This window comes from Rattus rattus, chromosome 6 (genome assembly GCF_011064425.1).
Source record: "Rattus rattus isolate New Zealand chromosome 6, Rrattus_CSIRO_v1, whole genome shotgun sequence".
Classification (NCBI taxonomy): Eukaryota; Metazoa; Chordata; class Mammalia; order Rodentia; family Muridae; genus Rattus; species Rattus rattus.
The window spans coordinates 8,962,950-8,982,724 of record NC_046159.1 but is presented as its reverse complement, the minus strand read 5'-3'; the positions used below and the strand labels follow the sequence as shown (position 1 = coordinate 8,982,724).

At 46.1% G+C, this 19,775-nt stretch overlaps 1 protein-coding gene across 5 annotated transcripts in view; it reads left to right on the top strand.

Moving 5' to 3' along the window:
- Window positions 1-19,775, top strand: part of Plekha5 (pleckstrin homology domain containing A5) — a 179,960-nt gene that overhangs the window by 152,044 nt on the left and 8,141 nt on the right. The window contains exons 21-27 of one of the 5 annotated variants that reach the window (XM_032905496.1): window positions 3,609-3,710; window positions 9,373-9,484; window positions 11,323-11,369; window positions 12,253-12,441; window positions 13,780-13,900; window positions 15,276-15,391; window positions 17,566-17,775. In XM_032905496.1, coding sequence (XP_032761387.1) covers window positions 3,609-3,710; window positions 9,373-9,484; window positions 11,323-11,369; window positions 12,253-12,441; window positions 13,780-13,900; window positions 15,276-15,391; window positions 17,566-17,775 — 897 coding nt within the window. Of the gene's footprint in view, window positions 1-3,608; window positions 3,711-9,372; window positions 9,485-11,322; window positions 11,370-12,252; window positions 12,442-13,779; window positions 13,907-15,275; window positions 15,392-17,565; window positions 17,776-19,775 lie in introns of those variants that run through there. The other 4 variants (XR_004388254.1, XR_004388253.1, XM_032905493.1 and 1 more) reach the window with 4 other exon arrangements.

The window sequence follows — 19,775 nt, the reverse complement described above, 5'->3', positions numbered from 1 at the left end:
CTAATATATATAAATATATTTAAACATATATATTAAAAATATATATTGCAGGTTTTTGTCTTTTTTCTATGTTCTTGGCTGGGCTGTCTTTAGTCTTGTTATCACAAAAGATGTTCAGGCAAACATGGTGTCACATCACATCTCCTGTAAGACAAGCGCTCAGGAATCCAAGGCAGAAGGATTACTAGAGGTTTTAGTCCAGCCTATGCTACACAGTGAGATTTTTATTTCTTAATTCTTGTTGGTTTACTTGTGTTTAGGACATACAAACCAAACTTCTATGGTTAGAGTCCTGCTCTCAATTCTTTGGGTTTGTTTGTTTGTTTGTTTGTTTGTTTGTTTGTTTGAAGGATTTACTTTTAATTATGTATGTGGGTAGGTGCCCGAGGAGGCCATAAGGAGGAGTTGGATTCCCTGGAGGTGAAGTTCCCAGCACTTGAGAGCTGCCCCACATGGGCACTGGGAACTGCACTCGGCTCCTCAATAGAAGTAACAAGCCCTGTGCTGTCTAACACTGAGTCTAAACAGTGATCCCTCCCCTTCCAGACGGGGCTCACTGTGCTAACACTGAGTCTAAACAGTGGTCCCTCCCCTTCCAGACGGGGCTCACTGTGCTGTCTAACACTGAGTCTAAACAGTGGTCCCTCCCCTTCCAGACGGGGCTCACTGTGCTGTCTAACACTGAGTCTAAACAGTGGTCCCTCCCCTTCCAGACGGGGCTCACTGTGTAGCCCTGGCTGGAATTGCCTAAGCACACCTGCCTCTGCCTCCTATGCAGAGATTGAAGGGATTGAAGGTTTAGGCCTTTGTGCCCTGTGGCTTTGAATACTTCACTTGCACAAGAGAATTAAGCACCACCCTTGCCTGGCCCCTGCTGTGCCTTGAGGTTCCAGCCTCATTTCCCCTCCCAGAGCCTTCAAGGGCCCTGTGTCTCTGTGTTCTGTTCCTTTGATAAATTACAAGATGAACAGGTCAGCAAAAAGCAGAGCAAGATGGCATAGCCTTCAAAGGTACTTGCTTCCCGGTGATCTGGGTTTGAACCCCAAAACCTACATGACGAAAATAAATGACTCCTCAAAAACCTCCTCTGACCTCCACATTGCACACACACAAATAAATAGATAAGTGTATAAATAAAATGTGAATCTATACATAGATTGTTTTGTTTTGAGACGGGTCTCTCTGTGTAGCCCTGGCTGTCCTGGAACTCTCTCTGTAGACCAGGCTGGTCTTGAACTCAGAGAGTTCCGCCTGCCTCTGCTTTCTGAATAAAAGATTGCTAGAGAAAATTTTATTAAAGGAAACTGATTTCTATATTCACATAAAAGTCTGCTAAAGTTAGTTTTGAAGCTAATATTCATACAGTCAGACAAACGTCATCATTTTATTTCTTCCCTATTCTACTGGGATTGACCCAAGTCCTTGCATATACCTAGCAAGCACCCTACAGCTCCATATTCCTACAACTGTTTTTTTAAACCAGGTCTTGTGGAGTACCAGGTAGCCCTTGCTTCTAATTCTGAGTAGCAGGGATCACACAGTCCTGTGTTACCATGCCCAGATTGTGTTTCCAGTGTTACATGGGGAGACCCTGTCTCAGAGAGAGGGAGCGGGTGGGAGCAAGAGAGAGCTCAAATGCTAGAGAGCAGGACCAGTGGTTAAGAGCATTTACTGCTCTTCCTGAGGACCTCAGTTTAGTTTAGTACACACATCAGGCACCTCAAAACTGCCTGGGACTGCAGCTCCAGGGAATGTAACCACCTTTTCTGGTCTCTGCAGGCACCACACATATGAACGGATAATTTAAAAAAAAAAAAAACTTTCTAAAAATAAATTGTATTTAAGATTTATTTTATGTATATAAATGTTCTATCTGCATGTAAACCTGCATGCCAGAGGAGGGTATCGGATCTCTGAGCCACCATGTTGTTGCTGGAAATTGGACTCAGGACCTCTGGAAAGAACAAAACCATTGCTCTTTACTGGATGAGCTATCTCTCTAGCCCCTAAAAAATTAAATAAAATAAATAGATTTAAAATTTTTAAATAGATATAAATTCATTATAAAACTTACTTAAAGAAATCCTTTTGTTATTTTTTTTTTTAAGATTTATTTATTATATATAAGTATGCTGTAGCTGTCTTCATGCACACCAGAAGAGGGCATCAGATCCCATTACAGATGGTTGTGAGCCACCATGTGGTTGCTGGGATTTGAACTCTGGATCTCTGGAAGAGCAGCCAGTGCTCTTAACCACTGAGCCATCGCTCCAGCTCATTATTTTCAATTTCAAACAAGGTCTCACTTACACTAGGCGGCCTCCAGCTCCCTTTACAGGTGAAGATGACCTTATCCTCCTGCCTCCACCTCCCAAATGTAAGGATTGCTAATGTGTGCCACCATGCTCTAAAATTCAACTGGAGTTTACAGTCTGAATTCACAAGAGACTTTTTTCTGTTTGATTTAGAGAAACAGTGAATTAGAAAAAGACCAAATAGCAAAACGAGAAAGGACCTAGTCAAACAGTGGGCAGAAGAACTGGACAGAAGAAATGCAAATGGCCAATAAAGGCATTTTCAACATTCCTAGCCATCTTAAAGATAAAAATTATAACTACTTTGAGATTCTCCCTTGAGTCAGAAGAGAGATGATCAAGAAAAAACAGGAACTGGAGAGGTGGCTCCACTGCTGAGAGCATTTCCTGCCAGGCAGACTGGCCACACCTGTAATCCCAGCAGGTGCGCCTCGGTGAGTTCAAGGCCAGCCTGATCCACGTAGAGCTCAGGACAGCCGGAGTTACACGGAGAACCCTGTCTTTAAAAAGCACTGCTTCTCTTGCAGAGGACTTGGGTTTGGTTTGGTGCCCAGCAGCCACGTGGAGGTCATCTCAGGCAGTGCACACACACACCTGCAAGCAAGCAAGCAGTCATGCACAGAAGATAAATAAATCTAAAACATCGTGTTAAAGAACATGGACTGGAGAGATGGCTAAGTGGTTAGGGAGTGGGCTACAAGGAAACAAAGGACAGCAGATGCTGGGGAGAATGTGGGGCCTTTCTCCCCCACTGCTGAGGACGTACACCAAGGTGGGGACGTCAGCCTCCCAAAGAGACTCCAAACACAGCCATGTGGCCACCAGCCACAGGAGCGAAGAAATGGAGCAAGCCTGCGAGCACAAAATTTGATAAACAACATGTACACCTTGGATATGTTTTTTTTTGGCAGACATAAAGAAAAATTAAATCCTGACATTTGCACAAAAAGATAGATGGCCCTGGAGGAGGTGAGGAGGTCATGACATTAAATAAAGTAATGCTGACCCTGAAAAAGTACCACATGCTCTCTCTGAAGGAACTGAGTCTTGAGAAAGAGGAAACAGCGCAGGAGAGTGGACGACAGCAGTTCCTGTTTTGGTGCTGAAGATGTAACTTAGTAAAACACTCACTTACCACGGTTTTTGGCTTCAGTCTCCAGCACTGCCAAAGATATTTCTATTTTGCCCAGAATAAACCATATCGTTTTCTGAAATCTTGGGAGGTCTTAAGCACACTGATAATACTGTTAAAGTTTGGGTCCCCTTTAAAATGATGAACATTCTCGATTTTAGGAGCTGGAACGAGCCTGGAGAGAATATGACAAGTTAGAATATGATGTGACTGTTACCAGGAACCAGATGCAAGATCAGCTTGATCGCCTTGGAGAAGTGCAGGTAGGAAACGCAGTCTGCTTATAGTCTACCTCTGTAGCCTTCACAGCTCATGCTGTTGGCCTCTAAAGATACACAGTGTCTTCAGTGACAGGACTCTCACTCTCCCACAACATTCCCCATCTCCTCCATAAAACCTTTGCATCTTACTGGACCCTGATGACCCCTGAAACACTCGTGCTTCTTTGTGTTTAGTGCAGCTCCCTCAGCACTCTGCACTCTCAGTACTGTGCTCTCAGTACTTAGCTCACCTCTCAGCACTCTGTACTCTCAGTACTGTGCTCTCAGTACCTAGCTCAACTCTCAGCACTCTGCACTATGAGTACTTAGCTCACCTCAGCACTCTGCACTATGGGTACTTAGCTCAGCACTCTGCACTCTGAGTACTTAGCTCACCTCTCAGCACTCTGCTCTCTCAGTACTTAGCTCAGCTCTCAGCACTGCGCTCTCAGTACTTAGCTCTCAGCACTGTGCTCTCAGTACTCAGCTCAGCTCTCAGCACTTCCTATAAATGTGGTTTAGATTCTTCACTCGGGAATCAGAAACGCAGTTGTTCATTGTGTACAGTGGTTTGTTTTCCTCTAGTAAGTATCCCACTTGTAGCTCTTGCATACTAAAGTTGTAAGTGCCCCCAGACCTATTTACCAAATAATATTTATTTTTAATAATTTTTTCTTGGGGCTGGAGCACTTAAGAGCACTTGCTGCCCTTCCAGAGACCCCACATTGAATAGCGCACAACTACTTATGACACTAAGTCCAGGGGATTGACTACCGTCCTCAAGCCTCTGAGGTTCCCACATATGTGGCACACACTGTCTCACTGCTCTGTTGCTGCTGCAAGGAGACACCATGATCAAGGCAAACTCTCATACAAAGAAAGTACGTGACTGGGGGCTTGCTTACAGTTGCAGTTGGTTAAGCCCTGATCATCATGGCTGGAAGCAGACAGGCACAGTGCTGAAGTAGTACCTGACAGCCACAGGCAGAGAGACTCTGAGCCTGCTGTGGGGTTTGCAAGCCCAAAGCCCACCTACAGTAACATACAGCAAGGCCACACCCCCTAATCCTTCCCAAGCAGTTTGATTCTCTGGTGACAAAGCATTCAAATATATGAGCCTGTGGGAAACATTCTCCTTCAGACCACCTCACCACCATACACACACACACACTCACACACACACACACCACACTCACACACATCACACACCACACACCACACACACACACACACCCCACACACACACCACACACACACACACACACACACACCACACACCACACACACACACCACACACACACACACACACACACACCCCCCACACACCACACACACACACACACACACACACCACACACACACACAAACACACACACCACACACACACAAACACACACACTTCACACACAAACACACACACACCACACACAAACACACCACACACACCCACACACCACACACCACACACCACACACCACACACACACACACACACATACACCACCCACATACACACAACACCCACCCACACACCACACACACACACACACACACACACCACACCACACACACACACACACACACACACACACACACCACACCCACACACACCCACACACAAACAACACACACCACACACCACACACCACACACACACACACACACACACACACACCACACACCACACACCACCACACACCACACACCACACACGCACAAACCACACATACACACACACACACATCCACACACATACCCACATACCACACACACACACCCCACAAACACACACCCCCCCTACACACCACTCCCCCCCCCACCTCACACACACCACACACACCACACACACACACCGCACACACACACACCACAACACACACACACACCACACCACACACCACATACCATACACACAGCACATACACACACTATACCATACATATTCACACCACACACACACACACCACACACATACCACACACACCACACACACAAACACACACACCACACCCACACACACACATACCACACACCACACACTCACACACACCACACACTCACACACACACCACACACACACCACACACACCACACCCACACACACACTCACACACACACTCACACACACCCACACACCCACACACACACCACACACACCACACACACACACCACACACACACACACACACACACAAACACACACACCACACACACACACACACACCACACACACATACACACACACACACACACATACAACCACACACACACACATACACCCCACACACACCACACACCACACCCACACACCACACACACACACACACACACACACACACATCCATACCCACACACACCACACACCCACACCACACACCACACACACACACCCACACACCACACACACCACACACACACACACACACACACACACCACACCACACACCACACACACCAAACACACCACACACACACACACACACACACACCACACACACACCACACACCACACACCACACACACATACCACACACACACACACACACACACACACACCACACACACACAAACACACACACCACACACACACAACCACACACACACCACACACACACACACACACCCACACACACCACACACCCACACACACCACACACACACACCACACACACACACACACACACACACACCACACACCACACACACCACACCCACACACACACACACACACACCACACACACACACACCACACACACACACCACACACACACACAAAACACCACACACAAACACCACACACACACCATATACCACACACACACCATACACCACACACACCACACACACACCCACACACCACACCACCAAACCCACACCACACACACCCCACACCCCACACACACCCACACACCCACACACACACCACACACCCACACACACCACACACACCCACACACACCCCCACACACACACAAACACACCACACACCACACACACACACCACACACACCCACACCACACACACCACACACACACACACACACACACCCACACACACACACACACACACCCACCACATCACACACACCACACACAGACACACACACCACACTCACACACACACCCCACATACACACCACACTCACACACACACCCCACATACACACCACACACACACACACTCTCTCTCTCTCTCTCTCTCTCTCTCTCTCTCTAAATAGAACTAAACCTTAAAACATGAAATTTGCATTGTACAAATTTTAGGTTGCCAAAAATATATATCTGTACTTTAATTACTACATAATTGATACTATACAGGCGTGCAAGTGTCTGACTTTCAGAGTTCATCTTCTTTCCCTGTCTGTCGTTTTTCTCCTGAGCTTTCATTCCTGAGTCCTTCCTGTGTGTTTATAATACTTGGGGCAGTGTCAGGACTTCAGACACTGAAAACGGAGCTGCAAGCAGGAAGGATGGTAAAGAGCTGCAGTCACAGAATTAATTCAGCAGGAAGCGCCAGAGCTTGAAAACAGCCTGACTTCAAACAGAGGTCCAGGCCTGCCAGGGCTGCTTTGTGAGGCGCTCTCTTAGTTTGGGTTCATTGCTGTGAAGAGACCATGACCAAGACAACTCTTAGAAAGGACAACATTTAATTGGGGGTTTAACTGGGGCTTACATTTCAGAGGTTCAGTCCATTATCGTAGCAGGAAACAAGGCAGAGTGCAGGCCAACTCAATGCTGGAGAAGATGCTGACAGTTCTTGATCTGCAGGCAGCCACTGGGCAGAGCTTGAGCACTGAGAGCCATCAGCGCCCAGAGCCCACATACAACAGGAACACACTTCCCAACAAAGCCACACCTGTTCCTCCATGTTGGAGGAGGCATATTACTGTGGGTGGGCTTTGGGCTTGCAAACCCCACAGCAGGCTCAGAGTCTCTCTGCCTGTGGCTGTCAGGTACTACTTCAGCACTGTGCCTGTCTGCTTCCAGCCATGATGATCAGGGCTTAACCATCTGCAACTGTAAGCAAGCCCCCAGTCACGTACTTTCTTTTTATGAGAGTTTGCCTTCCAAAAAATAGCTGGGTAGCGGTGTTTTTTGCCTTTAAACCTGGTAAGCACTCAGAAGGCAGAGGCATGCAGAGTTTTGGATTTGGGGTCAGCCACCATTACACAGAAAAACCCTGTCTTGGGCGGGGGGGGGAGAGAAATATACATATATATATGTATATATGTGTGTGTATATATATATATATATATATATATAGAGAGAGAGAGAGAGAGAGAGAGAGAGAGAAAGAAAGAGAGAGAGAGAGTGTTTGACCTTGGCCATGTGGCCATGGTGATTCCTCACAGCAATAGAACAGTAGGACACTGTGTCACTTCTGTGGGTCCTCAGAGGCTTGAGAACGTTAGTGTTACAAGTGGTTGTGAGCTCAATGTGTGCTCTCTGGAAGAGCAGCTAAGCTATCATTCCAGCCCCAAGAAAAATGTATTTCTCTGTAAGGGCTCATAAAGATCTACAGAGTCTTGAAACTGTATGATTTTAACCTAAAGGCATGGTACATAATATTTAAATAAGAAAACAAATGTACTAGAATAGAGTAATGATATATGTTTGTATTGGAAACATACCTACTTCCTCCTGTCAGTCAAGTGTTTCTTTGGTTGTTAGTGTTTTGTTTATGTTTTAGACTTCAGGAAGTAATGCAGGAAACCCTTACCCTCAGGACATATCCCATGCCTTTCAGTGAATCACGAAACTCCAAATGATAGGGTGCCCTGTACACAAAGGTTGAGAGGAGGTGGTCCTGGGCATTTAGAAATAAGTCTCACCAGTCTCTCTGGACTGCCCAAGTCCACACCTGCAACAACAACAGCCAGCCGCTTTAAGTGGCCAACGATGACACAGTAGCTGCTGCTCCCTAAATCCAGTGCTGCTGTTGTGCTGAGAGCCTCGTGCATGCCGGACAAACGCACTGCCTGCCGCCAACCTGCAGCCCATCTGTGTATGTGTTGACTGTGTATGTGAAACCAGAAACATGGGTCTGTGGAAGAGGGAGCCCGTCAAGAGCCTTCTGTGGCTTTCCAGCTCTTCTCGGGGGCTTGTTTTTACTTAGGAATATTAGGGTTTCTCTCCCGTCCCTTCCTAGGGTGGCGAAGCACACGGCAGGTGTGTGCAATAGCACATTTATATCAGAGGGATCCAGTGGTTCCTCTTCTGCTTTCCCTCTCACCTTTGCAACATCGTGGCCTCGTATGTATAATCCTAAATATTCCAGGGACTTAAGCCTCTGTGGCTCTAACTTTCTATTATATAACTAGTAGAACTTATAAGGCTGACTTTTTCATAACTTGCCATTGAATTATTTCCCTGTTGCTGTCATAGAAAACCCTAACAAAAAGCAACTTAGTGGAGAAAGGGTTCTTCTGGCTCTCAGACCCATTGTGGCAAGAAAGGCATGGCAGGAATGTCTGGAGGCTGCCCGCACTCCGGAGGGAAAGAGGGAGAGCAGGCGCCCAGCTGTAAACCATCAAAGCTCCCACCTAGTCAGTGTGTACTCCCTCCATCAAGGCCCCCAACTGAAACCCAGGGTTCAAATGCATGAGTCCACGGAAAACAATTCTCACTCAAGCACCACAGTGATCTGTCCATCTTTACTGATAGAGTGAGTCGGCAGGAATTCAACGGGCACAGATTCAAAAAGAACTTTGGAGAATTCAAGATGTCATGGAGGGGTTGAGCAAACACAAACAGCAAAGAGGCTCTTCAGAAACAGGTGGGTCAGCTTTGCATGGCTGTGTCTAGATGGAAAGACATGATTAAATTTGTCATCTGAATAGAATTTATCTTCAGAGAACAGTCACTGTGCCATCGAATGGGTGCATAAGTTAATAAACTAAAAAGCAGTGATTCTGGCAGCCACAGCCACACAAAATCTGAACTGTGTATGTGATTACTGAAGGTATGTTAGCTTCAGCGACTCTTCCCTTCTGAATCTCCTCAGTGTGGGCAAAACTGAAGTGATCCTGCACCTCTTTTCCTCACCCCCCCCCACACCCCTCTATACACACTTCTTTGAATTTTACTTAATGTCAGAGTGCTCTGCTGCCTGTACATCTGCAGGCCAGAAGGGGGCATCAGATCCCTTACAGATGGCTGTGAGCCACCATGTGGTTGTTAGCAATTGAACTCAGGCCCTCTGGAAGAGCAGCCAGTGAGCACTCCTAACCTCTAAGCCATCTCACCAGCCTGCTTCCCCCCCACCCTTTTAGGAATATCTTTTACTTATATTTTGGAAGTTTCATACATGTACACAATGTATCAACATATGTCAACATCAACTTCTCTTTTCTTGTTTCTGACCAATGAATGCAGTTCCTGCTACCGTTAACATGGTGACTGATCGTGTTGACTTTTCCAGTCCCAGACGTAATAGTAGTTGCCTGAGACTTTCCTTTTCCATATTGGTGAACATGTGCTGTGTCTGGAGTTGTGTTTGTTTCTGTCTGAGTCGCTCTGTAACAGGCCTCTCATTCCATAGGCCCACAATATAAAGAGTTAGTAAGTGCTCCATTCTAAAGACTACGGCCAGATTGGTCTCCTAAAAGACGACTGTGTACACCAGTAATGCCTGAGGAAACCTGTTCCATATCCTTTTGTCTCTCGTGTTGAAGACTTTTTTTTAAACTTACTTTATGTGTATTGCTGTTCTGCCTCCATGGTCATCTGTGTAACTTGCGCATGTGGAGGCCAGAAGAGGGCAACAGATCCCCTGGAGCTGTTAAAGGCAGTTGTGAGCCTCCAGCTAGAGTACCCAGCTGGCGCTCTTAACCCGAGAGCCATCTTTCCAGCCCCAAGTACCATTTTTTAAATCTAATATTTAGGCCAGATAGTGGTGGTGGTGCACACCTTTAATCCCAGAACTCTGGAGGCAGAGACAGGCAGATCTCTGAATTCGAGGCCAGCTGGTGTACAGAGCAAGTTCCAGGCAGCTAGGACTACACAGAGACCTCGTCTCAAAAAAAGAAGAAGAAGAAGAAGAAGAAGACTTCACCAGGTGTGGTAGCTAACACCATAGTCCTAGCACAAGGGAGGCTGAGGCCAGGGGACGGCCTTGTACTGAGAGCAGCCTCAGTGAGTGTCAGGCAAGAGCAAACTCCACAGCAAAATCCTGAAAAGAGCAGCTGGGCAAGTACAGGAGCACTGAAGGCTTCAGTCAAAATAAGCAGAGCCAGGGCGACCCAATGAGGCAGCTCAGTGCATCCCTGAGCCTCCAGGTGGACATAGAACCCGCTTCCGGAAGCCGTCCTCTGCCTTCCACATGTGCACCCTGGTACATGTGCATACACATGCCCACAAAATAAATACGTGTAATTTAAAACGTTTTAAATAAAGTAAGCTACCTGAAAGCATTCTCTCTGTGAGTTTAGAAAGTTGTTCTTGCTGGTCAGTGGGGGCACGCACCTTTAATCCAAGCACTCAGGAGTCAGAGGCAGGGCAATCTCTGTGAGTTCCAGGCCAGCCAGGGAGGGCAGTTACACAGAGAAACTCAGTCTTGAAGAAGAAAAGAAAGTGTTCTTAACATCAGTAGCCATGTTTTCTCATTTCCCATAGGTCTGGCAGGACCAAAGCCTTTCCCAGCAGTTAAGTACAAAAGCGAGGTAAGTCAGCTTGGTTTTCTAGCTCACTTGAAGTATTAGTACTGAGGTTAGAAGTAGTTACACCGTCTCTAGTCCTGAAAGCAGTAGTTTGAGCCTGCCTGGGGTGGAGCTCCCGTAACCCCAGAGCTGGGGAGGCTGAGGCAGGAGGAGGTAAGTCTGCCTGGGCTGCATAGCAAGACTGTGTCAGAAGAAACAAGGGTGTTTTCTAAATATATAAATATATTTAGGTCATTTTAATCTTAAAATGTTGATGATTTAGTAATTTGGTGTCTTAATGACTTCTAACATGATTTTTCTTCCTTAAAGTCAAATTAGTGACTACTTTTTGTCTGTTAAAACTTTAACATTATTGTACTTTTTCCTTGTAATTTAAATATTAATCATGGCTTCTTGTGTTTAATAAAGTTTGTAGGACGGTTGCTAGATGAAGTTAGCTTGGTCATGCATGCCGTAGAGAAATTATAACAAAGAGACACTGTCAACCTAACTGAAGAAAATCTGTGCCCTTGAATTTTGTTTAAAAGCCAAAAAGGAAATTATTTTCTTTTTCTTCTCAAAGGCGTCAAAAATATATAACATGGTTTTTGTTTTTGCTTTTTTAGCCAGCTCTTTTCCTCTGGCTGTGCAGTGCAGTACAGTATGTTCACACAGTACCTTGTCTGAGCAGGGAAAGCTGCCCCGTGCGTGTAGGGGAAGCGCACACGGCCTTTGAAACCCATTGGCGACCATGCTAAATCGTTTTGGTTTTTCAACATAAGCCTCTTGGCTTGGCAGTGTCCCTTTAATCATACTAAAGTAACTAAGTTAATGTAGCAATGAAAACAGTTTAGAAATGCTTAATCCAATCTGCTCATCTAAATAAGGTGACTTCTACAATCTTTAGGAAGAGGAAGTAGTCCCACCTCGGCCTCCACTTCCTCGGTCTTATGACTTTACAGAGCAGCCTCCCATAATCCCCCCTCTGCCCAGTGATAGCAGCTCCTTGCTCTGTTATAGCAGGGGCCCCGTGCATCTGCCTGAAGAAAAGAAGAGTCACCAAGTTCAAGGATATCCAAGAAATGGATCTCACTGTGTAAGTGGCTGCCGTGCCACACAATGACCATGTACATATGCTCACTTTTTAAGTTAACTTATTTCATACTCTAGCTTATTTTTGCTATAACTCCATTTTTTTAGCTAGTGCTTTTTTGTTTGCATATAACATTACCCTTTGTTTTTCCAATTTACATTTTATCATTCTCATTTTTTAATGTTCTCATAATTTTAATATTTCATTTTTCATAAAGTGGTTACTTTGCACATTTTGATCAAGCCATATTTTAAATTTGCCATTTCATCATGTTAGACAGAGTGTTTAGATCAGAAAATAGGGAACTAGCAAAATGGATGGGCACCGGGCAGTTTAGGAAACCATGCCAGGATGCAGGACTTCCTGTGACTGGAAATGAGGCTTCAATGGGAAAGAAGACAGTTACCATACGCAAGAAGGATTTGGGACCTGGGGTTGGGCAGGTGTGTCGTGAGGTCAAGGCCAGCCTGAGCTATAAAGCAAGTCCCTGTTTCCAAGAGAAAACAATGAGAATGGGTCTTGGCTAATGGCGAGGATGTTGTATTCTCTGACAGCAGTGTAGTTTGGGATGAGCCTGGCTCACTCAGACTTATGTCTAGACGAAGGTTATTGGGTTCTGTGACTATTCTTAGACCTTAATTTAACCATGATAAAAATGTGACTTTGGGCCAGGTATGGTGGCCCCATCTGTTATCCCAGCAGAGAAGCAGATTTGGTAGAGCCATGATTCCTGACCAACCGAGACTGAGTTGCCTCAAGCAGGGTGAGGGGGAGAATAGCCCCCGGAGGTCAAAAGGGTCAAGAGGTCAAGGCAAGCCTGGGCTATACGAGGATCTAGAGAGGTGGCTCAGGACCCCAGATTCAGTTTATTGTTCTTCGAAATGTACAACTGTTATGACAGGAATCCAACACCCTTGTATAGCCTCTGCGGGCACCAGGCACATCTGTGGGGAGCAAGCCAAACACTAATATTCATAAAATAAATAAAGCTTTAGAGTGCATACAAGGCCCTTGGATACCTACACACAGGAAAGCATACTTTGACCTAGGAATATTGTTCATTTTAAAATAGTAAGTTTTACTAATTAAAACTCTTCCTAAAGAAGAAACAACCTTGGAATTATTCTTAGTACTCAGTACCACGTGGTGTGAGTGCGTCATGTGAGAGGGAGCCAGCTGGGGCTTTCGGTTTGCACCTTTAAAGGCAGACTTATTTTCAGTTGAGCCAAGGACCTTTCTGGTGCCAGACAAGGCTTCTAGTGCTGAGCCTCGGGCCCAGCTGAGGGACAGGGTACAGTGACGGCAGCGTTTGTTGTTGTAATCGTGTGTCTTCCATTCAAGGGTCCAGATTATAGACTCTACAAGAGCGAGCCAGAGTTGACCACAGTGGCAGAAGTTGATGAATCTAATGGAGAAGAAAAATCAGAGCCAGCTTCTGAGACCGAGGCTCCGGTTGTTAAAGGTCAGCATTTATTTGTAGTATTTTACCTGTTTTCTGTCTTTGTTTTCGGATATTTTAGTATATACTTTCAACCAGCATGTACATAAATCTATAATCTCATATTTGAAATCTTTGAGATCTTTTTGTTTCCCAGCTACATGATGTGAGCTGTATGTGGTGATGCATATGTTTATCCTAGCACTTAGGAGGCAGAAGTCGGTGAGCTTCTGTGACGTCATGCCCAGCCTGATCTCCATGGTAAACTCCAGAACTCCAAGGCAGCCAGAGCTATATAATGAGACCTTGTCTCACACAAGAGGGAGAGGGAGAGAGAGAAACACTTTGAACCATGTTGACACCAGCCTACAGGAGAATTGCTATGAGTTTGTGACCTACTAGGGCTGTGTAGTAAGACTTTGTCTCAAAATAAATAAAAGAGGGCAGAGTTGGCTCAGTGGTTAAAAGAACTTGTGGACGACCTGGGTTCCAGTGTCAACTCTAACTCTAGTTTCAGGAGAGTCAAACTCTCTTCCCATTTCTGATGGCACCAGGCGCGCACGCACGCGCACACACACACACACACACACACACACACACACACACACACACACACACATCAAAAATACATGTGTTTTGTTTTGTTTTCTGAGACAGGGCTTCTCTGTGCACAGCTTTGGCTGTTCTGGAACTTGCTCTGAAGAATACGCTGGCCTTGAACTCAGAGTTCTACCTGCCTCTGCCTCCCAAGTTTTGGGATTAAAGGCACGCACCCCAACTTCCCAGATAAAAAATATGTTTCTAAAAAAATTAAAATTAAAAGAGGCAGAACAGTGTGGGCAATAGAGTCACCGTAAGGAATGGTGTAATGGCCCAGTGATTAGGAGCACTTGCTTTTCTTCCAGAAGACCTAGGTTCAATACCCAGAACCTACATACACATACATAGTTAAAAATGTAATGAACGATTCCTTTTGAGATTTTATGCGTGTTTTTTTTTTTAAGTCTATGCCTTGTGTGGGTACTCTCAGAGGTCAGGAGAGGGAGTGGGACCCCTTAGAGCTAGAGGTTCCGATGGTTGTGAGCTCCCTAACATGGGTACTGACAATGGGACCCCAAGCCTCTTACATCAGGAGACACTGCCAAGCCTCCTCTCCCACCACATTGCTGTGCCTGGGAGCCTGTATGTCAGGTTGCAGGAAAGCACTGTTCATGGCTTAGGTCCAGTCCCAACTCACTAGAAATCATAATCAGCCAAGGCCTCTAGTGTAATGCTCGGTAGGGCACCACGCCGTGTCACAAGTGCTCAGCAAGGTGCCACACCCTGTCACAAGTGTTCACAAGGGCACCACACCAGATCACAAGTGCTTTGTGGAACTTAACACTGCTTTAACTTTCAGGTTCCCACTTTCCAGTTGGAGTTCCTCTGAGAACGAAGTCACCTACACCTGAGTCCTCAACGATAGCTTCCTATGTGACCTTGAGGAAGACGAAGAAGATGGTGGAGCTAAGAACGGTATAGCCTCCTCACTGCTGCTGAGAGCTTGCTGTTTGTAGAGTTGGAGTAGGAACATCGTCGTCTTTCTGCTTTTATCTCACAGGACAGCCAATCACAGTATCTTTTGGTCAACCCCAACCTAAGCCTTAGTCTACAGTCAGGCTACACAGTAACATCATGTCTTTTTAGTTGTTTAATAATTTACTTACTTGTGTATTTATTATATATGAGTACACAGTAGTTGTCTTCAGACACCAGAAGAGGGCATCGGATCCCAATACAGATGGTTGTGAGCCACCATGTGGTTGCTGGGAATTGAACTCAGGACCTCTGGAAGAGCAGTCAGTGCTCTTAACCACTGAGCCATCTCTCCAGCCTGACACCATGTCTTTCTAACAGGAAAGACAGTTAAGATAGCCCAGGGTATGGTGTCACATGTTTGTGATCCTAACTTCTGAGGAAACTGCAGTGTACCCTGCCTTTGAGGCTGGCTTGGACTACAAAAGACCCTGTCTCAAAATTTACCCCCCAAAATAAAAATAATTGTAAGATAAAACTAATAACTGTGTATCACTGTAGTGTAGTGTAATGTAGTGGTCATAGTTCTAAAGTAGTGTTATTAAGAGAGAAGGGCTGTTTTTCTCCTTAAGACAAATCCATTTCTGTAGATCCTACCTCAGCCTCCCAAGTGTTATAGACACCACTGTACCCTACTACTGCCAACTCAGGCCAAGGAAATGGAGAAATCTGAATTCTGTCCCACAGATTGTAAAATGTGTTTAACTTTAAAATCTGTCATATAAAGTGTGTTAAAATTTTTCTTTTCTAATGTGACTAATATTTCTAAGCCCTTCAGTTTATATAAAATGAAACAGACACATAGAAAACTATGAAAATTAGCTATTTGTGACAGTTTACAACTATGAAAAGTAAAACTATCTTTATAGAAAATAATATTTCTGTACTTTTATTGTCAATCACAAAACATTATAGGGTATTTTCTTGACTAGTCACTTCATAGTAATGTGTGACGAAAAGTATTCCATTCCTCTAAAATGGAAGAAATGTCCATTGTGTAAGTATTGTGCCCCATTTCTTCCCTCCCCCATTTCTCCCAATCTGAGGTTTGTGCTGTTTTCTGTTTCAGAGACAGGGGGTAACTTTATTCAGAGAAGCCATACCATTTATTCATTTATGTTTAGTGAGACAGGCATCAATATGTAGCCCAGGCTAACCTCAAACTCACCTCAGACTTACAGCATTCCTGCTTCTGCTCTCGAAGGCATTACTACAGCAGACAACCGTGTGTTTGGGGAGCGGGGGACAGGCGGAAAGAGAGCCTACAGGGTATCTCAGTGAGCTCCAGAAATCTGCCCTCTACCTTCCCTCACCCAAGCACAGGAATTTAGATAGGAGCAGCTGTACCTGACTTTCTCGTGCTGCTGAGGACCCATACTCAGGTCCTCATGCATGGACTTTACTAACCGAGCCAGCTCTCCAGCCCAGCACTGTCTTTTTAAGCAGCATTGGTGTTTAATAGGATAGTTTTATTTTGGTTTGGTTTCGTTTTTGAAACAGTTACTCCTATGTAGCCTTGGCTATCTTGGAAGTCTGTGGACCAGGCTGGCCTTGAACTCACCAAGAACTGCCTGGCTATGTTCCCAATACCCCAAAAATATTGCCAACACCACCCAGTGTCAGCGGGGTTTAACGGTGTCACTTAGTGCTGATTTGGAGCCTGTGGGTCGAGAGGAAGAAGAACTCAGATAATGCGAGCATCGGCTTCTCTGAGACAGCTCCCTTTGGCTGTTTCTTTCTCAGTCACCACACCCTGTGGCTGGCCGAGTTGGTTTTGTCAGGTTGAGGCTGGAGCCCAGGAGGCCAGCACTCTGCCACAGGCTAATGCTTCTGCTGTTCCCTTACTGGTATTGAAGACAAGAATTTGTAAATTTACCTTAACATTTTTTTATATATGATATTTTTAGAAGTTTTTATCTGTTTGTTTTTGAGACAATATCTCATCCACTCCAGTCTTGCTTTAAACTCTGTATAGCTGAAGATGTCCTTGATCCTCCTGCTTCGGGTTTATTTGGTGCCCGGTATCCAAATCAGGGCCTAGTGCATGTATGCAAGTACTTTACCAACTGAGGGGCTGTGCGCCTGGTGCTCACAGACCTGTTCTTCATTTTAAGGAAAGACCGAGAAGTGCCGTGGAACAGCTCTGTCTGGCGGAAAGTACTCGGCCTCGGATGACTGTAGAAGAGCAGCTGGAGAGAATCAGGAGGCACCAGCAGGCCTGCCTGAGGGAGAAGAAGAGGGGGCTGAACGTCCTCAGTGCATCCGACCCATCTCCCTCACAAAGTCCTTCAAGCGTGAGGGACAGTCCTTCCAGGGTTCCTCAGGTACACTGACTTAATTGTGGTTTAATTGCTTTTGACTACTGTAGATACATCTTTTCTCCTTGTTTGTTAAGAAAACTGACTTATTTAATATGCTACAAAGAGGCAGCCAGCTAGTAGTGACAAAAGGGCCACTAGCCGTGGGCATTGTCACAGGCTAATTAATTCTCTATCTCAGAAGTATATCCCAGCCCTTACTGCAACCTCACTGAGGCATTAGGGGCCTCTGTGAGCTCGTACTGTAGTGCAAGCAGGCCTTGTGTGGCCTTCTGCTGTGGTCCCATGCAACCGAGGTTATAGACATGACATGCGTCACAGACCAGGATAAGACTGTAGGTAGGACTGGCCTTCTGTTTCTTTATTTTGTACACGTGTGTGGGTTTGCTCTCCAGAACACCCTCATGGAGAGGACAACCTGTAGGAACTGGTTCTTTCCCTCCAGCTATCCACAGATTGAACTCAGGTTGTCGGGCCTGGCAGTGAGCAGTGCCTTACCACTGAGCCATCTCTGACTCGTTTCTTTTCCATCCTTGGTGTTTATCACAAGACCAGGCTGGAACCTTATGTAGCCAAGGCTGGCCTGGCAATTCTCCTTCCTCTACTCCCGGTATTGGGGTTGCAGGCATAAGACACCATACCCAGCCTCTTTAGGTTTTACTGTATTTTAGTCAGGGTGGAAGGGATAACAAAGGTCTGCACACATAGCTGAAAGTGACTTTGAGCTCCTGGCCTCTTGTCTCCACGTCAAAGAGACAGCATCCCCTCTGTCTGTCTTTTTTCTTTAGACTTTTCAAGACCAGGTTTCTCTGGACTCAATCTGTAGACCAGGCTGGCCTCAAACTCACAGAGATCCTTCTGCTTCTGCCCTCCCAGATGCTGGGATTAAAAGTATGCGCCACTATGCCCAGCCCAAGAAAAAGTGAGACAGAGTCTCACTAACTGTCCATGCGGCCTTGGACTGACCTGTCGCCGGGCAGTCCTCTGTCAGCCTGCAGAGGGAGGGCCTGGGCCACAAGGAGGCACCATGGAGACTGCTTCAGCTGAGTTACATGACAGACTTAGGTGTTTGATAGGTTTTCATAGATCTACCATAGAGATAGCTGCTTATATGGCTTGGTTATTATAACAGTCAGCTATGGTGGCTTATTAAAATGAAAATAACTCTGCTCAAGAGAGGAGAGCCAAAATAACTGATGGATACCCTTGTACCACCTGTGGCTTAATCCCCTCAACTGTAAAGCTCATGATACAACGTAACCTCTTTATACAGATAAACATGTAAAAGTTGGCACAAATGTAAACTGTCATGCAGGACAGGCCCTGGCCTTGTTTACCGGCACACCAGGTCCGTCAACAAGGGACAGCAAGGGGACCTGCTGCCTAGAGATGGCACTGCCCACAGTGGGCTAAGTTCTCTGTCAGTTCACAAGTAAGAAAATGACCAAAGGCAGGCTTGCTCGGTTACTGTGGTCCCACGTCCACCCCTCCATAGGGCTGGGGCTTAGGTAAGCGATATACCACATTTACCCCACACTGCCGCTGGGCAGGTGTTGGGCTTTGGGAAGCCATGAGACACTGCTCTGGGGTGGGGAGGAAGCACAGTCTGCGTGCAGGACACAGCCGGAGCTGGCTCAAGGTTCCCTGGACCTGCAGGGAGGCAGGGGCTGTCCGGGTCTGACTCCTGAGCATCCAGGCACCACTGGAGTGCTGTGGAGGAGCCGAGAAAGGAGTGGGGGGCCCACAGGCTGGATCCAGCCTGAGGCCGAAGGGAACAGAGGGGGAGCGCAGGCTGGTCCCGAGGAAATAGTCCTTGGCTTGGCTGTGGTAGGCTACAGGCTTGGTGGTGGCAGTAGCCACTGGGAACTCAGGGGGGCTTTCTTCAGAAGATTAGACATCAGCTCTGTAGGTGAAGGCCTTCTCTATGGCTCCTCATGGTGGATCCCAGTAAAAGAGACAGTCCATGGTGTCAAGGAATTGTCATGGCAGAAAGTGGATGAGCAAGC